Here is a 19017-nt window from a genome sequence, read left to right on the forward strand (position 1 = left end):
TTTTTCACGTATCTGAGTAGCACAAAAAGTACTATTAATGTAGGAGAGACATATTACTTCAGAATCTATGATTTTGCCTACTGATGTTCATTTTTGTCAATCAAATGAAACACTTTGAGGATTCCACTTAAATCTGTCATGCAAATGATTCTACATTGCTCTTTATTGAAAAGTACAGTTGTAGAAGTAAACTTACCATAACAGCAGATGTTTGAATGATCACTACTGCAGTAGCCTTAGCTATATGGGCTATATCCTGCCAAGAATATAGCAGCCGTCCAGCTACCAAAGCTTCAGGGGGACATTTCGCACTCTCAAATTGTCAGTCAGCTCGAGTTAAGCTGAATAAAAGACAAGTTTGGGCACCAATCCCTTTACAGCTTCCCTGGCAACAGAAAGAGGGAGGCTAAGCCATGAAAGGACAATGCTAGGAAAAAATAAATAAATAAATAAATAACCTCACCCTGGCAAAAATACCATACTAAAAACAGTGGGGATGGAGGGGTGAGCAGCTACTGCAGCAGTAATCATTCAAACATCTAATGTTAATATCATAGTACAACTGTACTATGTTCATCATATTAATCACAGCTGAAGTAGCCTTAGCTATAGGGATAGATTACCCTCACTTAATACATTTGGGGTGTGGAAGGAGAAGAGTCCAAGACCCTGTGGAGAATGGCCTTAGCAAAGCCTGATCTAGACCTGGAGAAGGAATTAAGCATATACAGTAGTGCTTTGTGAAAGTATGATTAGAAGACCAAGTTGTAGTTTCCAGAATACATCTAGAACCCAAGACTTTCCAAAAAGCTATGGATTAAGCCAAGGTCCTAGTAGAGTTTGCCTTGACAAAATGTAATAGCCTTAGGCAACCAATTGGAAATAGTCTGCATTGACTCAGGTTGCCCCTTCTTCCCACCTGGGAAGGAAGAACTGGTTCTATCACTCCTTAGGAAAGCATGTGATGAATAACGGAAACAAAAGAGTCTGATCTGCAGTTTGAGGGATGACCCCATGGAAAGGGGAATTTCCTGCACCAAAGTTACTTTTTTGACAGAAAAAAACAGTAAAAAGCACTTTCAAATACTATGGCAGCACTATAATCCACAATTAAACACAATTTATCCACAGAAAATATGTTATCAGTTAGTTTACACTACTTGTAAACTGACAGAAAAATGAGTGCTCAATTTAAAAGTATGTTATAATCTCCAGACAGTCCATTAAAACATAATACTCCTAGCTTTAAAATAACTTTCCAGATGAGGAAAATAATGGAACATCAGTAAATATAAGAAAATGGAAGTCCCCCCCCCCAAAGGTTCTTATCTGCTCCAGCAAAGGAAAGCCCAAGTTGACCGTCAATTCTCAAAAGCCTCAGAGGAGCGTACCCTTTCGCAGCAGTACGAAGCAGCCTGACAGTTTAGATGCATGGAAGGTGCCCTGAAGCTTTGGAAGCTGGCTGGCTGTTATATGCTTGGTAGGATATAACCCATATAGCTAAGGCTACTGCAGCAGTGATCAATATGAAGAGCATCAGCATAGATTATTCTTGACAAATGATCTCTTTACTCAATAATGCATCATAATATTTAAGATTATTTAAGAATGTGATAAATGCTGCCTGCAGGAGAATTGATCGTCTACTTTACAATATGTTAAAGGAGCATATTATTAGGGTCAAAAGCAGACCCCCTAGCCACATATATAAATATAAAATTAAAATTCCCCTTAATGATAAAAGACTCTTGGGCATTTCTGGGGAACATTAAACAGGATAATATGATTCTAACACTATTTTTTTAGCAATTGATGTAATAGACTTATATTCAGTCATTCCTCATGAAAGCTTTTTACACTTTGACTTACAACATTGGTGTGAGGTTCTTTGTAACCAGGAAGTGTTTAAATTGACCACACTGATGGAAATGGTCCTTAAAAACAATTTCATCTTTTATGATGGTGAATATTACTGGTAGATCAGTGGTTTAACCATGGGGGCTGCCTGTGCCCCTTTCTTTGCAAATCTTAAAATGCAGTACTGGGCAAAATAATACATATTTAGCTCTCATTTTGCATCCAAGTTTCAGTTATACTAATGGTACCTGGATGATATTTTTATTACATGGCAAAGCACCCTAGATAAATTGCATGTGTTGTTAGATGTATTTAGATTATATTCAAAATACTGTGACACTTTTTATGTTTACCTATAATATTTCAACCACTAGTATTAATTACCTTGATGTGCCACTGGAGAAAGAATTTGAGGGAAGGAAATTTTAATCTAATATTTTCTGTAAACCTACCTTCTCCAATACATATTTACAGTACATATTATACATATTTACAGTATAACAATAATCACTTTCTCGCAACAGCAGAAAAGCTTAACTAAGGGTCAGTTCATAGCAGGGGTGTCCAACAATTTGTCTTAAGGCCACAATCCAGCCCATCAAAGCATTTTATCTGGCCTTCTGTATGTCCAACAAGAAACTGTTTTGAATAGACAGATACATGTTGGATATGGTAATGTGCCACCCTCCTCTCAAAAAAAAATGCAAAGTATGGTAAGTGGCTCTTGAGCCAAAAAGTTTGGACATCCCTGGTCCATATGCTTAGTAAGTGTAGTGTCAGAGGATGACAACTTGAAGCATGAAATGAAGAAGTTAGTGTCTGTGTTTACGGATGGAAGTTGCTCCACAGACTTAGTTAATGACATCAAGGAACAAGTTCTTAAAGGCAGTGATACTAGGCATAGTCCCCAGTCAGCAAATGGGTTATCAACAGATGGATCTTTAAAAGATTCTTCACATAATAGTTATTTTTAACAAGGATATAGTTCTAAAATATAGTCCAGGGTTTTTTAATGCTAGACAGCTAATGGAACAGAACTGGAAAACATTTTTCTGTTATGATGGCATACTCCTGAGGATAGTCAATATACCTACTTTTATTTATAAAAGGAGCAGGAACATAAAAGAGATATTGAAGGTAGTGCAAAAATCTACCAATATTACTAATACAGAAAGCTATACGTGTTCGCAATGCCCAACGATATATGTTGGACCCGAATTAAAACTCAGCGGTTTAGAATATTATTTTAGGTTCACACATACATTTAACATGTGACAGCAGTGGCATTGTATATCTAGCCGACTGCGATCGCTGACATTATGTTGGCAAGACCGAGCACAAATCATGTAAACATATCTATGAGCATTGTTATGGCATAAAAAAAAGCTAACGAGAATAATGCACTGTATAAACATACCACGGAGTGTAAGGAATATAAGAGATTCCTGTTTGTAGTACTAGAACAAATTACTATTGAACCGGGGGAAGACCCATTGAAGCTTAAGTTAGAATACACTGAGATTATGCAGCAAATTAGGTTTAATGCTGGGAACTATTCAGGAATAAATAGGTTCACAGGTTCATTGGATGATACTACCCTATTGGCCCAGAGGCCCTTATAAGCCTAGCGAAGAATTTCGCCCATGTTCCCACAACGTCAGCACCTGTTTCACCTGTCTAATAGGGACACAGGTGGAATCCCAGGTGTTTATTTTCTGTTTCCCATCCAGTCATCCAGGTTCCTCTTAAAGAGGACTAGTGAGGTACTCTGCTTGGCATGGAGACAGAGTCTATTCCACAGATGGGGGAGTCTTTGAGATGCAAATCTATCCCACTTACAAGTTCTATTAATGTTACAGACCAGGTTGTATCCTTGTGTACGGATTGCACAAGTGGAGTTTGACTTATGGATATGTACAACTCCATCAACACTGGGTCTGAGATGCCCGTGTATGCCAGGTCACCACTTAACAGTCTGTATGAGACTAAGTAGAGGGACAGGGCTTTTAGCCCATCTGTATAGGTCGGGAACCTCTGTGATCTCTCCAGCTGCTGATAAATGAGAATATTTCAGTTAGCAGCACGTTAAATTAAGTGATGACATTTATAAATATATTTTTTATTAACTTATATACATATATATATATATATATATATATATATATATATATATATATATATATGTTAATAATACTTTTTTTACTAATATTTTTTACTAATATATGTGTTTATCACATTTGTATAGAGATGTTATAAAACTTTTAATATATTGTTACATTTTATTAGATGTAACTTGATCATATGATGGAATGTTGGATGCATATATTGTAGTGATTTATGGTACATCTGATAATGCCCTATGGACAGAAGTGCTTAACTACCTATTAAAAGAGTTGTGCAGATTTTCAGCTATGTTATTTACTGTGATTTTCTGGTGAAAGCTTTCAGTTTGCTGCATACAATTCCTGAGGATAGCATCCTTTCTGTGTGATTGCTTTTGGTTTACCCAATTTTGCGCATAACAGATGAAATAAATGCAAACATATAGTTTTGGCAGTTAATGGCTCTAAAGGCTAAGTTGGTAGAAGGGTATAACTTTTGCCATACCTATCAAGTGCTCTGCTATCCTTATCATTAGGGTTTGGGTTAGAAAAAGGAAAGGTTCTAGCAACTTTGGCAGCATTCAAGATATGAGAGTAGGGTTACCAGGGGAATGTTTATAGAGTAGCATTACCGGGGGAATGTTTATAGAAGTACTTGTACAAATCAGGAGCTATAAAACCTGCCAAGTTTTTTTAAGGGCCAGAGAGTCTTGAGACATAGAAGCAGCAGAAAAAGCATCTTCCACATCCCCCCCCCCCCGTACTAGAGGTGTAACAACAGGCTTACGGATGCCCACATTGAACAAATCTTATTACTACTGGGAGTCTGAAATGTTTTACCCTCCCAGTGGATTATCTGCTGATTTCCCAGTGAGGTAATATGTGTCATCTGTCTCAGAGTCACATCCAGTGAGGGAAGGAATCTGGGATGCATAATTAAGCTGTTCAATGCAAGAGAATTCTCATTCTCCAGAACAGGAAGCAACTCTCTTCCACATAATAGAGGTACACGTGGAATAGGTTTTCTATGTTTCTTCGGAGTGTCCAAATGTATGATCTTTAGGGTTGAAGCCATAGGCCATATCTTCATCAATGAGCCATCTACATCCGCCATTACAGGAATGTGGTGGATACCTTAGTCATGCACAGATAAAATGGTCTTTACTTCTCCTTTCCCAACTGTCTCAGTTGAAACTATAATTTAACTGGAGGTTTCTGGATCCTGGGCCATAGTGGCCTCCAAAGGGGCTGGCACTAGAGGGACCAAGAAAATCAGACAGATGGTCTTGGTGCTGCAGATGCTCTTTGGTGGAGTTATCCATCACAGATCATGCAAGAGAGGAGGATACATAGTTATCACCAGTCACCTCTCTTGACACCTTTTATTTCTTTTTTACCTGAAGGTGAAGGGCAGTAGCAGAGGAGGACAACACCATAGCTAATTACTGAAGACATCCATTCTCTAGGTAAAATGTGAAAGACGTTTAACCTAACAGTCTTAGGGTGAACAACAGACAAATTAAACATCATTTAATGTTGTGTGCAGCCCTTAAACAAAACTAACACCTAGAGTTAGTGTCCATATATGGTACTTGGTACTCACACTTAGACTTTTCCTTTCAGGTCGACTGAAGATTTTTGACAAAATGTTGAAAAGAAACAGGAAGGGTTCCCAGTGGGGTACTTATTTGTCTGATGACCTTGAGATAAAACACTAGACATAATGCTGATGACAGTCGTATATACAGACTAGCAGCAAAAAAGTTCACAGTATTGTTACATCATGATGTCTCTCTTAGAGTTGCTTGCTATTGGATGCCATGACAACAGAAGGAGGAAACTAGTACAGAAAACAGTAAATTCCCAAGAAGGAAAGACATCTCTGATTAGTATCAGCAAGAAACTATGATCCCTCATTAAAGTTTCAAAAGAAAAATTGCCAATGACTCCAAAGATAACCACAAAGCATTCTTTAGCTATGCCAAGAACCTACATGGAAACTCTCAGATCTGCTCTGAGTTAGTGCAGAATGGCACAAAATACACTGAACTGACTGATATTGCCAACATTCTGGGAGATAGGTTTAGTGCAAACTTCACCCCCTCTCACCCCCTAAAGGGCCCATAACCATACCAGAAGAATGTAGGGCCCCGTCAATCACCAACACACAGGTTAAAACAGCCCTATCCAAAGCCAAAAACACAGCTTCAATGGAATCGGACATTGTCCCAGGCTGTGTCTTACAAGAGCTCCAAAATTAACTAACCCCTCACCTAAACACACTGTTCAAACTCAGCCTCTCTACAGGCTACGTACCCACAAAGGTGGAGCCACAACGGACTCCGGGAACTATCGCCCTATAAGCCTGACTAGCCTGGTCTGCAAGGCTATGGAACACATCATCATGGAACTCATTAACAGAGACATTGGGAACCTCCAAACCTTGGACCCTACCCAGTTTGGCTTTGTTAAGGGCAGACCATGCCTCCTAAATCTGGTGGACTTCTTTGAGATGGTTACCAAGGCATTAGACAAGGGAAAGGAGGTCCACACAGCCTACCTAGACCTCGCAAAGGCTTTCCACACCATTCCATAGTCTAGTATTATAGACAAGCTCACCAGCTTGAACATAAACCCGTCCGTCATGAGATGGGTTACCAACTGGCTCATGGATAGAACCCACATGGTAAGAGTTGCAGGCTCTACGTCCAACTCTAAACCAGTTAAAAGTGGCGTCCCCCAGGGCTCAGTCCTAGGACCCCTCCTGTTTGGTATATACTTCTCAGAGGTACAGGCAAGCATAGGAGGACTATGGCTGACCAAGTTCGCAGACGACTGCAAACTAGGGGCCATAATTGATTCTCTGGCTGATACAGACACCCTCAAGATGGGTCTCACTGAGATGGATACCTGGTGTCAAAAACATGGCCTCAAGCTAAATGCCAAAAAGTGCATAGTCATCCCCTTTGGAAAAAACAAAGTACCCGTGAACTACCACATAGATGGTAGTCCCCTAAATACAGAAAATGTAATAAGGGATCTGGGGACCCAAGTAGATAGTAATCTCTCCTTTGATAATCATATTGCCAAGGTGGTTAGAAAATCCTTCTATGTGGCCCACCTGATCACAAAAGGGTTCGCATCTAGAACAAAAGAGGTTATTGTGCCTCTCTACTCATTACTCATTAGACCCATCATAGAATACAATGCCCCATTTGGGATGTACCTTACAAGACACCTATAACAGCTGGAAAGACCACAAAAGTACCTCACCAAGAGGATTACTGGCCTCAAACAGATGCCCTATGCAGCCCAACTCAAGAAACTCCAGCTGTACTTGGTTGCATACTGCTTACTCAGAGGTGATCTCTGCCTGACATACAAGGCCATGTCCAACCCAAAATTGATGGACATGCTCCACCTAAAAAAAAACAAATCCCGGAGAGCCACAAGCTCTAGAGATATAAACCTCACCACAATGATAAATAGGACATGCTCGGGGGATAGATTCCTGTCCCAGAGTCTCTCCATGCTTTGGAACAGGATTCCAATATACATCAGGCAGAGCCCCTCACTAACACTCTTCAAGAAAAACCTTGACGGGTGGATGGGCAACAGAAAATTTACCCTGGGGATCACTGCAGTGGCTCTGCTGGACAGTGGCGCAGGGAACTAATGGCTCTGCTGGACAGAGGCACAGGGAACTAATCTAAGGGGGTGGCAAACGCTAACACATTCTGGCTAGGCTTATAAATGCTCTTGGGCAGATAGCCTAGTACTTACCTATGAACCCATGAACCTATGTGAGGAAGGTGCCTGAAGATTTGTAGACTGGCCGGATGTATGGCATCCTTGGCAGACTATGTGACATTCCATGTATAACAGCTATTGCAGCAGCAATCTAATAAAGAACATCTTAAGGTTATGTATTTATTTATTTTACATTTGTTGACCGGGCTAGTCTAGCTGGTTACATGTCCATTTTCAGTAGAGGCCTGGGGAGATAAGCTCCAATTAAGCTAATGCATCAGGAAAAAAATAATAAAACAATTAAATACATTATTGCTGGAGGTTATGTTTGTAAACAAAGGTTTAGAAGGCTCACTCACCCATCATCAGTTATTTCTCTGAAATGTAATCCATCTGAAATGTCAGATTTTGTCATATATCAAGGTGTCACCACTGAAAATACACTGGCATTCGATATTCATATAAGGTGAATAAATTAAAAAACTAATCATGTCCAGGTTGTTAATACTACCTTAAATCACTCTTTACGATGGAAACCTACTATATACTTGCAAACACCCTTCTACTCCCAACTGTGCATTCTGCATCTGTATGGATATTTGTTCCTGTTAATAAATATGAAGCAGCTTACAGTAGGACAGCTTGAGTTATTTCATTAGAAAATAGTAAATATTACTACTGCTTTTCTATAGGACTCTTCAATGAAATAAATTTACAAATAAATGAATAACTACATTTGACACTGAATCATGTGTTCATTCTATTACATCTCAATTACTGTTCATCTATCAAGAAACTCATAAGATGGCTAGCTCCACTTGGGGAAATACACTCTGCTTTTACTGCATTTTACTATTGTTAAATCTAAGTCTAGACACATATGTACAGTGTGTAACAGTATTCTGGCTGTTTTAAAATTTGAAATTCATCACTGGTGTGCATGAGGTCAATTACAATCACCATGACAGTGCCTTTATGAGGTACACTATGAACAGCCTGAAAAACAGTAGCTGAGATCAGTAAATTCACATTCTAGGGATGGCACTTCAAACAACAGAGTGTTATCTATTTTAACTATATCCTGGTTGGGAGATTGGCAGCAGTGCTAGAAGAAGCCACACTTTCAAAAAGTACAACGCTTTCAAATCTTTTTCTAAATTCTGACCTAGAACAATCAGGAAATCCATCAATACCTCTTCAAACTGTAACGAGGTTCAACAATCATTATTTCTTTTAGCTTTCCTGATGGTCTCTACTTCACTGGCCTAAACGTGACCTGTGAGAGAATCTTGCACCTAATGTGTCTTGCCACTCAAAGCACCGTAATCCAAATAGTTTTTCAGTGGCAGTAGCAACATACCCTTCAACAGAAACCACATATGGGTGTCAAGCCATGGGGAAAGCAGGTGAACACTGCTGGCCAGTTTTCCGTGCTGCTGGATCACAGAGTCTGTCTTTTAACATTAAACATCTATTTTATGAACCAGTCAATTTAAGCTGCATTATAATTAATGATACCTTCTTTATTTTTTTTTGTTACCTTTTTTATATCTTTTTTTTCTTCCTTCCCCTCTTGTACCTCTTCATTTACCTTTATTAATTGCTTCTCTATCCATCTTATACCTTAACCTCACATAAGTAAAAGTTACTTAAACCAAACCCACTGTACTTTACCTGTTATTATAATGCCATGAAACCTTACTAGATAGGCTAAATGGTTATGTTTTATCTGCAGGTGTCGAGGGATACTGTCTGCATACTATCATTATATCTATTTGCTAAGAGAAGATACAGAAGGATTTAACTCTTAGTAGTTTTATCTGCCGTGTATAAAGTTTGTATTTAATGTAATAGCCACTGTAAATTTCTGTTTTTCTATTTATGAGATCTATAATTTGTATAAATTCTGTTTATGTATATTACATCTTTATCAATAATTATGTTTCTTTCACTGAATTTTTTTTCTGTCTAGGTACTGAAAACAGGCCTTGCCTAAACAGAAATTCCAGTAAGTAAAATAAAAATAAATAAACTGAAACAAATAATGCTTAATCCACTAACTCACAGGTTAGCCGGAGGAAGCACACAAGTAATGAGTAACAGTATCACAGCTAAAATTGTCCATAGGATTTGTCCGCATACTTGGTTAACTGGAAAATCAGTGAAGACTGACAAAAAATTATGGCACAGAGGTGCATTGCTGCTTCTGAGAACTTGTTTCTTTCATCAAGTTCCCGGCTGGGGAGTCCCTGTACAGAGTCTGCATATCCCACTTGCATGTGCATGGATTTTCACCAGGTGATCTTGTTTCATTATACATCCTAAAGACAAAATGTAGGTGTTCTAGTGACCATTCAAATTTCTTGTAGGTGAGCATGTTCTGCATGAGTATGTACCCTGGCCAAGATTAGATCTCTGCCTTGCATCCATTAAGCACCAAGACAGGATCTAGTTCATTTGTGACCCTGATTATGATACAATAGGTACTAGAAAATGAATGAAAAGTGAGTGAACTAAATACATAATGCATAGAAGGAAGGAATGAATGACATAAACATTCAGTAGTTAATTGGTAAAACCAGTTTGCGGTAAAAACAGGAAGGGCTACTAAAGTACAGGTACATAACATGAGAAAGGATTCAGAGATAATAAGGGTGACCAGTTGTGAAATGCATCTTTTTTCAATCAATCACTACCAATATCACTGTGGTATAGATGGCAGTACCATGACTTCTGAATCAGTTATTAGTGGGTTTAGAACCTGACTAGGATTGACATGTTTTTTGAAACAATGGCATCTGGGTCAAAGATATTGAGGGCTGATGGGTGTGCTATACTGTTGAGGTGTGCCATCATTCAGAGATGTTAACTGTAGCCCCTTCCTCCCATTTTGGTATAGCATCCAAGTGCACATAACAAATACACTAAAAAGCTTGCACTTGCACACTGCAAAGAGTTCAGCAAAAGAGGAGGCCAGAAAAGACAGGAAAATGTATTTGGCTTAACACCATTCTTCAACTGGTAGTAACAGAATCCAGGGCTCATAACAGAAAAGACAGATTTGTAGTATATTGAACACTATTTCCCTTCTCATGATATTGGTGAATGGAATTTTCCAAGCAGGGCTAAAGGACTGAATACTGCCTGCCACAACACTCATTCATTCATTCACTTCACCAGAAGCCTTCAACATATGTATAAAACATTTGGGATTTGAGATAATACATCTTACAATTTTGGATTCCTATATAACTACCCATAAGATATAAAAGGTAACAATGGAAGAAGATGCATTTTAACAGATGGCAATTATGTGTAGCAATAAATTAAAACATACCTAAACTTCTTAAATAGTTTTCTGTCATTTTCATCAGTCTCCTTTTTGGAAAGGAAATATTCAGTAGATCCAGAATTTCTATACTGCCTTAAACAGAGAAAAACAAAAGTTAAACTTAACAGTTATATTGAACAGGCAAAATATCAGTTAACCTTTATGAAATTATCAATTTTTATCAGAAAGCAATAAAGTAAAAGGAAAGAATCTTTGTAAAAGAGATATTAAAATCGTACATTGTGTTGACTCAGTAATGCAGAGGTAAATAGCCCTTGCTGTGACCTGAGTAAACGAGGTTTGAGTAAATGACCCAGTCCTTCAGCAGTCAGCTGAGGGACAGGGACTGCGTAGTGCTCATGTTACTGTACTTCTCTGGCTATCTAGGTACTGTATGTTAACAAAACATTATTTGTTTGTTTTAGTCATTTAGTTAGCTGTGAGTAGTGAGCTGCTCTGTGGATCCTTTCCAACCATATTCCGAGATAAAGGCAGCTACGTGAGCAATTGTACTAAGTATTCACAACAATACTTTATAAAGTAGCACAGGTAAAGTGGAAGCTTACAAGACAGTAATTTGACAAAGCATTAGAGTAGTGATAAAGTGCAACTAATCTGAACACAAGCAGGATAATTAAAAAGTTGGAAATACAGATTCAAATACTGATAGGCATTCACAATATGGAATTCTGGAGCATTTCTCCCCGGGCCTCCGCTGAAAACAGGCTCTGTGGAACCTAGTCGGACTTTCCCGGTCAACAAATGTTAAATAAATAAAAAAATAAAAAAAACAATATGTACACATATCAGGCTTGATGTAATGCAATATGAAAATAATTTGTGTTGTTACCATTATCGAAGGATCTACATTCAGTTATATGACCAAGGATTGTTGTTTTTAAAGCGGAAACTTTTCAGGTTATAAACAGTTCTAAAGACTGGAAGGAGAATGTTCCAGGGAGCTGAAACTATTTTTGAAAAGCTTGTTCTGTAATAGTCACTATAAAAATGTGTGGAGAGGTGGCAAAACAGAGATTGTGATGCTTGTCTAGAACAGTTTAAGAGGCAATGGCAAATGACCGTTTTAACTTCAACAATAACATTTTATTAATCTGAATCTAGGTTAGCAAATAAATATATGACTCTATTACGAATTGGTAGGTAGTGTGTTTTTTTTTTCACGTGTGACACAGTGATGCCCATTATGACACGCCAGTGTGGCAAGTCTTCATTACCTTAAGAGTTGTTGCTGGAATTAGCACAGTTGCACATGAGGATGCTAATGCTGTTACTGTTATTGCAAATTCCAGTTTTGGCAAAAAAAAAAAAATACATTTAATTATGGAACTATAAGCCTCTAGAATGTGAATGTGAGTTACTTTATTGGTCTATTTGAGCTGGATAAAAAAGAATGTTATTTTGTTTTCCAAGGGGGTAGACTAAGATTACATGCAGTCTAGCCCAATGCCTAAATATTTAAATGCAAACGAAAGTTCAAGGTCAGATGCAGGAATTTTGTAAATACACTAAGAGCGGTGTTCAGAAAAGACTTCAGCATACAGTTTCCCAGTGAATTACAGCAAACCAATGCTGATAAGAATGGTTAGGAGATAGAGTTCACTGCATACTTTGAGTACATGAGTTACACTAATGTAATGTGGACACACAGAATAGATTCAGGTACTCTGTTCTTGTACAATGTGTAAAGGATTTAACTGATGCAATGCTGATACAGAAGAGTGCAAGACACACAGTTCTTAGAACACAGCATAAAAGACAATCATCAAGAGTCAGTGTTCTTGGTAAACACTGTAATACTGATAAATGACATATATCAGCAATAGGCATACTTAAATAACAATGTTTTGTTTTAAACAGCAGCACTGCAATTTACAAGACCATACATGCACATAGATGTGAAGAAAATGCTTGAGTGTCTTGACAGAATCCTTGGGCATATATATATATATATATATATCTATATATATCTATATATATATATATATATATATATATATATATATATATATATATATATATATATATATATATATATACACACACACACACACACACACACACACACACACACAAGTCACAGAACGTACAGCTGTGTATGCAAACTTATCATAATGGCAGATGTTAGAATAGATCACTGTTGCAGTAGCCTGAGCTATACGGGGTTAAATGCCAAGAATCAGACCAGTCGGCTAACTTCAAAAGCTTTAGAGCATCTACCACACAACCTAGCCAGTGCCCTACATGAGGTAAGCAGAAAAAATTAGAGGGTATAGAGCTAAAACATCAGAGCTTTCTTGCCTTCTTCTTTCTTGCCTAAGAAGAAGGAGGCTACAGTACTGCCATATAGCATACATACAAATATAAATCCAACACCCTTACATAAAAATAGTAAATGCAGATGGAGAGAGGGAGGGTGTGGTTACCGTAGTAGTGATCTATTCAAATATCTACTGTTATGGGAGGTTTACTTACACAACTATACTATGTTCATCAATAGATCACTGCTGCAGTAGCCTAAACTATATGAGATGAATACCAGAGCTTAGAAAGCAAGGTATGTGGAAGACGGATGAGAGTTCAGGAGCCCATGGAGAACACGTGGTAGTGCTTGGTAAAGGTGAGTGCAAATGACTAAGTTACTACTTCTAGTATATTGCTAAAGTCCACCCTTTTCCAAAATGCTACATAAGTAGCCAGAACCTAGGTAGAACAGGCCTGGACTTTGCCAAGAACTGTTTTGTTTTGGTAAGAATAACAAAAAGCGATAGAATGTGGCATCCATTTAAAAAACTGTCATCTTACGCTCATTGGAGACAAACAGCTGCCATTCAATCCTGAAAGGTTTTGTGCTGTCAATATGTTATCTGAGTTTTCTGTTGACATCCAGAGTGTGTAAAATATTTTCCTTAATTTTAGGCTCTGAAACTAAAGTTTTGGCACCCTAGCCACTGATGGTAACCTGCTTTCCTCATGCAGTGCAGTGACAGCATGAAAGGATCCCCATGGCTTTGGAAACTGGTCAGCTGTTCTGATCCTTAGCAGGAAGTCCCATATAGCTTAGGCTACTGTAGCAGTAATCTAAGGATGAACATAAAAAATAAAATGTATTTGTGTAAAAGTTGCTACACACAGACTATTTATTTATAAAAAATTATGGAGTAAATTTTAGCCACAGTTGCTGATCACACTAATGTAAAAAAACAATGGGTAAGATGTAAGAGAAGAGTGCAGATTTTAAGCAATCAGAAGACAATATCTCCTGATATATGCAGGTAGTTACTTTTAAGCTACACAGATAAGCAGAGCAGGAAGCAAGGCAGCAAAATGCAGCAACAGTCCAAAGACACAGACCCAGAATCAGTATATCTAGACTTCATTACAGTATGATGCTCCAAGTCACTTTTGTCCAATTTTTTTCAACAGTTTTGTATGTTTTTTTTTAATAGTGCATTATGTTTCATTGCAATTAGTTATAAATGCATGGGAGTGGATACATATATCTGAATAATTAATGTGGAGCCCATATGTATTAAAAGCCAAACGCCATTCTCCTAGGACACTTCAACTATCCCTCTAAAAACTAGGAGACTTATACATACTCAAATATGTATGCCCACAGATTTCTAGACTTCATCAATACAAACTTCCTAAACCAGTTAGTCTGTATCTCCAGCAGGAGCTATATAATCCTGGACTTAGTCTTTACCCCTATGGGGCAACTTTGCTCCTCCACTACTTGTAACTTCATCCTTTGTTAAATCAGACAGTAACTTAATCACATTTACCATAACACTCAAACAAATGTCAGAAAGACCCAGAATCATACTTCAGCTTTACTCGTGAATAGAAAATAGTGATGATGGGATTTGCAGGCAAATCTTTCACATTTCCAGGAATTACATGCATATAGTACAGTTGTGTTAAATCGTACCATGACAGTAGATGTCCTTCTCTTCACTATTGCAGTATTCTTCACCTTAGGGATCTCTTGCCAAGGATAGTCCAATGTCTGCCCAGTAAACCAAAGTATTTAGGTCTTGTATGCACTGCACTTCACACGTATGCTCCCCGCAGAGGATGTAGGGCAAAAGGAAACATATGGACATACAGACACTTTTACCCAGAAGTGAGTTGCCCCAATAGAGAGCAGTCTCCATAAGACAAAAGGAAGATATGCACACCCAAGGGGAGAAAATGCAAATGGAAAAGGGGGACCCTCAGCCAGACGGTAACCAAATCAAAACCCAAAAGAAAAAAGGGGATAAAGGGAGGGACCGAATACTGCAACAGTGAAGAGAAGGATGTCTACTGTTTTGATATGATTTTACACAATTGTACAATGTCTGTCTATATCACTGTTGCAGTATTCATCACCTTAGGGAGAGCACAAAAGCTCAAGAAAGGAGTGGGAGGTGGAAGGTTGGGAAGAGCCCTCAACAAACCCACGCGTGATGGCCCTAGCAAACCCTGCTATGGCCCTAGAAACCATATTCAATTTATAATGCTCAGCAAAGGTATGTACTGAGGACCAAGTAGCAGATTCAAGGATGGAAATGGTGTCCAAACCCTTGAAGAAACACCAGAAGAGGCAGCAGCCCTAGTGGAATGAGCTCTAATTGAAGTAGACAGGAACTTGCCATGAAAAGAATAACAGAAGAAAATGGCTTTAGATATCCAAGAAGAAATATTTGCTTGGAAACCGCTAAATCCGAAGTCCTGGGATGAAAAGAAACAAAAAACTGGTCAGACTTAAGAATGGATTTAGTTTTATCCAAATAATACCTGAGGTGTTTGTGCAAATTCAAGTTATGCAGGACCCTCTCACTAACAGACTGTGGAGAAGGTAAAAAGGATGGGAACTGCACTGCTTGATTTAAGGACAACTCATTAAAAACCTTGGGCATAAAAGAAGGATTAGTACAAAGAGACATCCATTCTCTGACAAAAAAAAACAAAAAAAGGAGGAATGCCTCAAGGGCCTAAAGCTTAGAAACCCACTGGGAAGATATAACAGCAAGCAACAAAACCGTACTCCATGTATGTTCTCTCTATGTGTGGAGCTTTTCTCCCCGGGCCTCTACTGAAAATGGACATGTATCCAGCTAGACTAGCCCGGTCAACAAATGTAAAATAAATAAAATAATAAATAAATAAATGTACAGTTCTGCAAAGAAGCTGAAACTGCAGGCTCAAAAGGAACTTAAGTAAATTCTTCCAAAACAAAATTAAGATCCCAAAGAGGAGAAATAGGATTCCTTGGGGACCTAAGAGGCAGGACGCGTTTAAGAAATTGTTTGACCTCAAAATGAGAAGCCAAAGCGGGATTCAAGGGAAGACAGGAAGAAATAGCTGTCAAATGGGACTGAAGCAACTCACACAAATAGGAAAGAACCACAGGAACCCCCACTGAAAAAGGGTCCTGGCTATGAGCATGGTACCAGACTGAAAATATTTTCCTTTTGGACATATAAGACTTTCTGGTTGCGGGTTTTCTTGCCTCCTGTAAAACCCTGAGCACATCCTCAGAAAAGAGATGCTTAAATGGGATCAAAACCCTATCACCCACAGTGTCAGTTGAAGAGTGGACAAGTGAGGATGGATGAGTGACCCCTTGTCCTGTGTGAGAAAGTACAACTGATTAGGTAATTTGTGGTGAGTGCCCCTGGCTAGATGCATTAAGAGGGAGAACCAGTGCTGTCTTGCCTAAAAGGGATTCACTAGCAAGGTTTTTAAGGAGTCCAGCTGAATGTTCTGCGGGACTCTTGGAAGTAGAGGAAAGGGAGGGAAAGCATAAAGAAACACCCCCTTCCAAGGAAAAGAAAGGGTATCCGCCTTCCAAGCCAAATGGCAAAGCACTCTGGAACAGAAAAGAGGTAGCTGCCCATTCAGACGGGAGCCAAAAAATACCCCACTGATGGGCTCTGTCCAGAAATGTGTCTCTGTAAAGCATCCATTCGTGAGCTTGTGTTTTGGACCTTCTCAAACAGTCTACTACCAGATTGTGCTCTGAAGGAATATAAATTGCCTGAAGAGTTAGCTGATAACTGATAGCCAGATCCCAGGTCTGAACAGCCAGCCTGCTAACAAGCTAAGACTTTTTGGCCCCCTGCTTGTTGACATACCTCATCACTCTGGTTGTGTCTGTGTAAACCTTTAGGGGGTCTGGAGACAGCAGGGCATGAAAAGACCAAAGGGCTAGAATCAGAGCTCTCAGCTCTTTGATGTTGATATGGTCTGACTTCTGATGGGAGACCAGAGACCCTGAACTTCCAGGTGACCACAGTAAGCACCACATCCCATGTCTGAAGCATCAGAGAACAATTCTTGACAAGAAACCAGAGGCTGACAGGGCAGGCCTGAGCTTAGGGTAAGTTACTGAATTCAGCAGTCAAATTCCCACTTGAGACAAAGAAGAAGAGTTACTCTGAAATCTAGAGGGTGGCTTGTGGTACCACTGAAGCTTCCGCATATGGTTGGGAGGGTGGCCTAATGGTTAAGGTGTTTGCTTTACAAACACAAGGTGCAGGGTTTGAGTCTCACAAGGGACAATTGGCTAGGTTTAAAATGGCTTGCAAGGGCAGTTAGCTTAGTACTAATCTATGAACCTATGAACCTATATGCAGTCTAGCAAAAGGGAGCATTGCAATATAACAGGCCATGAATCTGATGGCCCAAGCTCTCTAGGCCAAAACTTGTTGATAGTGAACTTCAGACTTTGAATGAGAAATATGGTGAATTCCAGAGCCTGTAATAGGCAACTGGGAGAAGGAGCCTGAAGCAACAGGTCATCTAGATAAGGAAAATCTGAATGCCTTAAAGCCTGTAGAAAGTAATCACAGTAGCTAGGAATTTTGTGAATACCCTTGGGGCAGCAGAGAGGCCAAAATGCAAAGCACAGAATCAAAAATGAGAGGAAGAAAAAGAGAAATGGAAAAGTTTCCTGAAAATAGGGTGAATGGGAATATGAAGGTAAGCATCTTTCAGATCCAAGGACACCAGAAAAGCCTGGAGCAGCAACAGAGGATACAGAGTTTGAAGAGAATGTATCCGAAAGGCAGGAACATTGAGAAAAGTGTTGAGTAAGGAGAGGTCCAGAATAGGCCTCCAAGAGCCCTCCTTTCAAGGAAGGAGGAACATTCTGGAACAGAATCCCTTTCCTCAGTCACTTCTTAAATAAGTAATGCCTTAGCAAAGCACATAATGGATATGTGTAAGTTTTCTTCTAGAGTCATTAACACTATCAAATAGAATGACAGAGAAGGTGATGTTGTATTAAATACTGAATCTGCTGAATATAAATGGATTAATTTATTTCATCCAGATGCTTTTCCATGGTTAAATGGAACTGTCAGCATTAAACCTGTTTTAAAGAAAAGATCTCTATATATTTAATTATATATTTAATAATTTTATTAGTTAATTGTTTGATTGTTTTATTGATTTATTTTGGCTGTGTTCTGATTAGTTAATATTTGTTATCTGTGCCTGGGTTTGCTGTATTCTGTTGGAAGCATTAAAAGTGAGTCTCTCTCAAAAGCTTTGCTGAATAAATACTATACATTTATTTACACAGTTTGAGTTGTTGTTGAGTTCCATTGTTTTTGTATTTTGGAATTTTTTTTGGAACTCTTCTTTGCTACTTGGAAACCAGTTTCTTTGGAATGTTGAAGTACAGAAGAATGTTTAGTCTTCTGCTTTTTTCTTGGCATGGACATCAGTCGAAACCAACAGCAGAGGTTCTGACCCCTGATGAGATTCAATAAGAATACCTGGAACCTCTGCCCTCACCATAATCTGTGGAATTGCTCTAGAACCCTCCCAGATAATCAGCCACTGTTCCCCTCTGGTATCCCAAGTAGATGTCTGCAAAGCCTCAGAGGATGTGCAAAAGGAAGGATCCATGCCAGCCTTCAATGAGGTAGTGGCAGAATAATCCAAAGTCAACGCAGGATGGCC

The 19017-nt window shown here is 38.8% G+C and overlaps 1 protein-coding gene across 2 annotated transcripts in view; it reads right to left on the reverse strand.

Moving 5' to 3' along the window:
* Positions 1–19017, reverse strand: part of LOC122809712 (protein NLRC5-like) — a 1339659-nt gene that overhangs the window by 1293168 nt on the left and 27474 nt on the right. For both annotated transcript variants that reach the window (XM_044081407.1, XR_006365941.1), the window contains exon 3: positions 11047–11133. In XM_044081407.1, the coding sequence (XP_043937342.1) occupies positions 11047–11133 (87 nt within the window). The remainder of the gene's footprint in view (positions 1–11046; positions 11134–19017) is intronic.

Source organism: Protopterus annectens, chromosome 8.part0 (genome assembly GCF_019279795.1).
Source record: "Protopterus annectens isolate FY-2018-M chromosome 8.part0, PAN1.0, whole genome shotgun sequence".
NCBI lineage: Eukaryota > Metazoa > Chordata > Ceratodontiformes > Protopteridae > Protopterus > Protopterus annectens.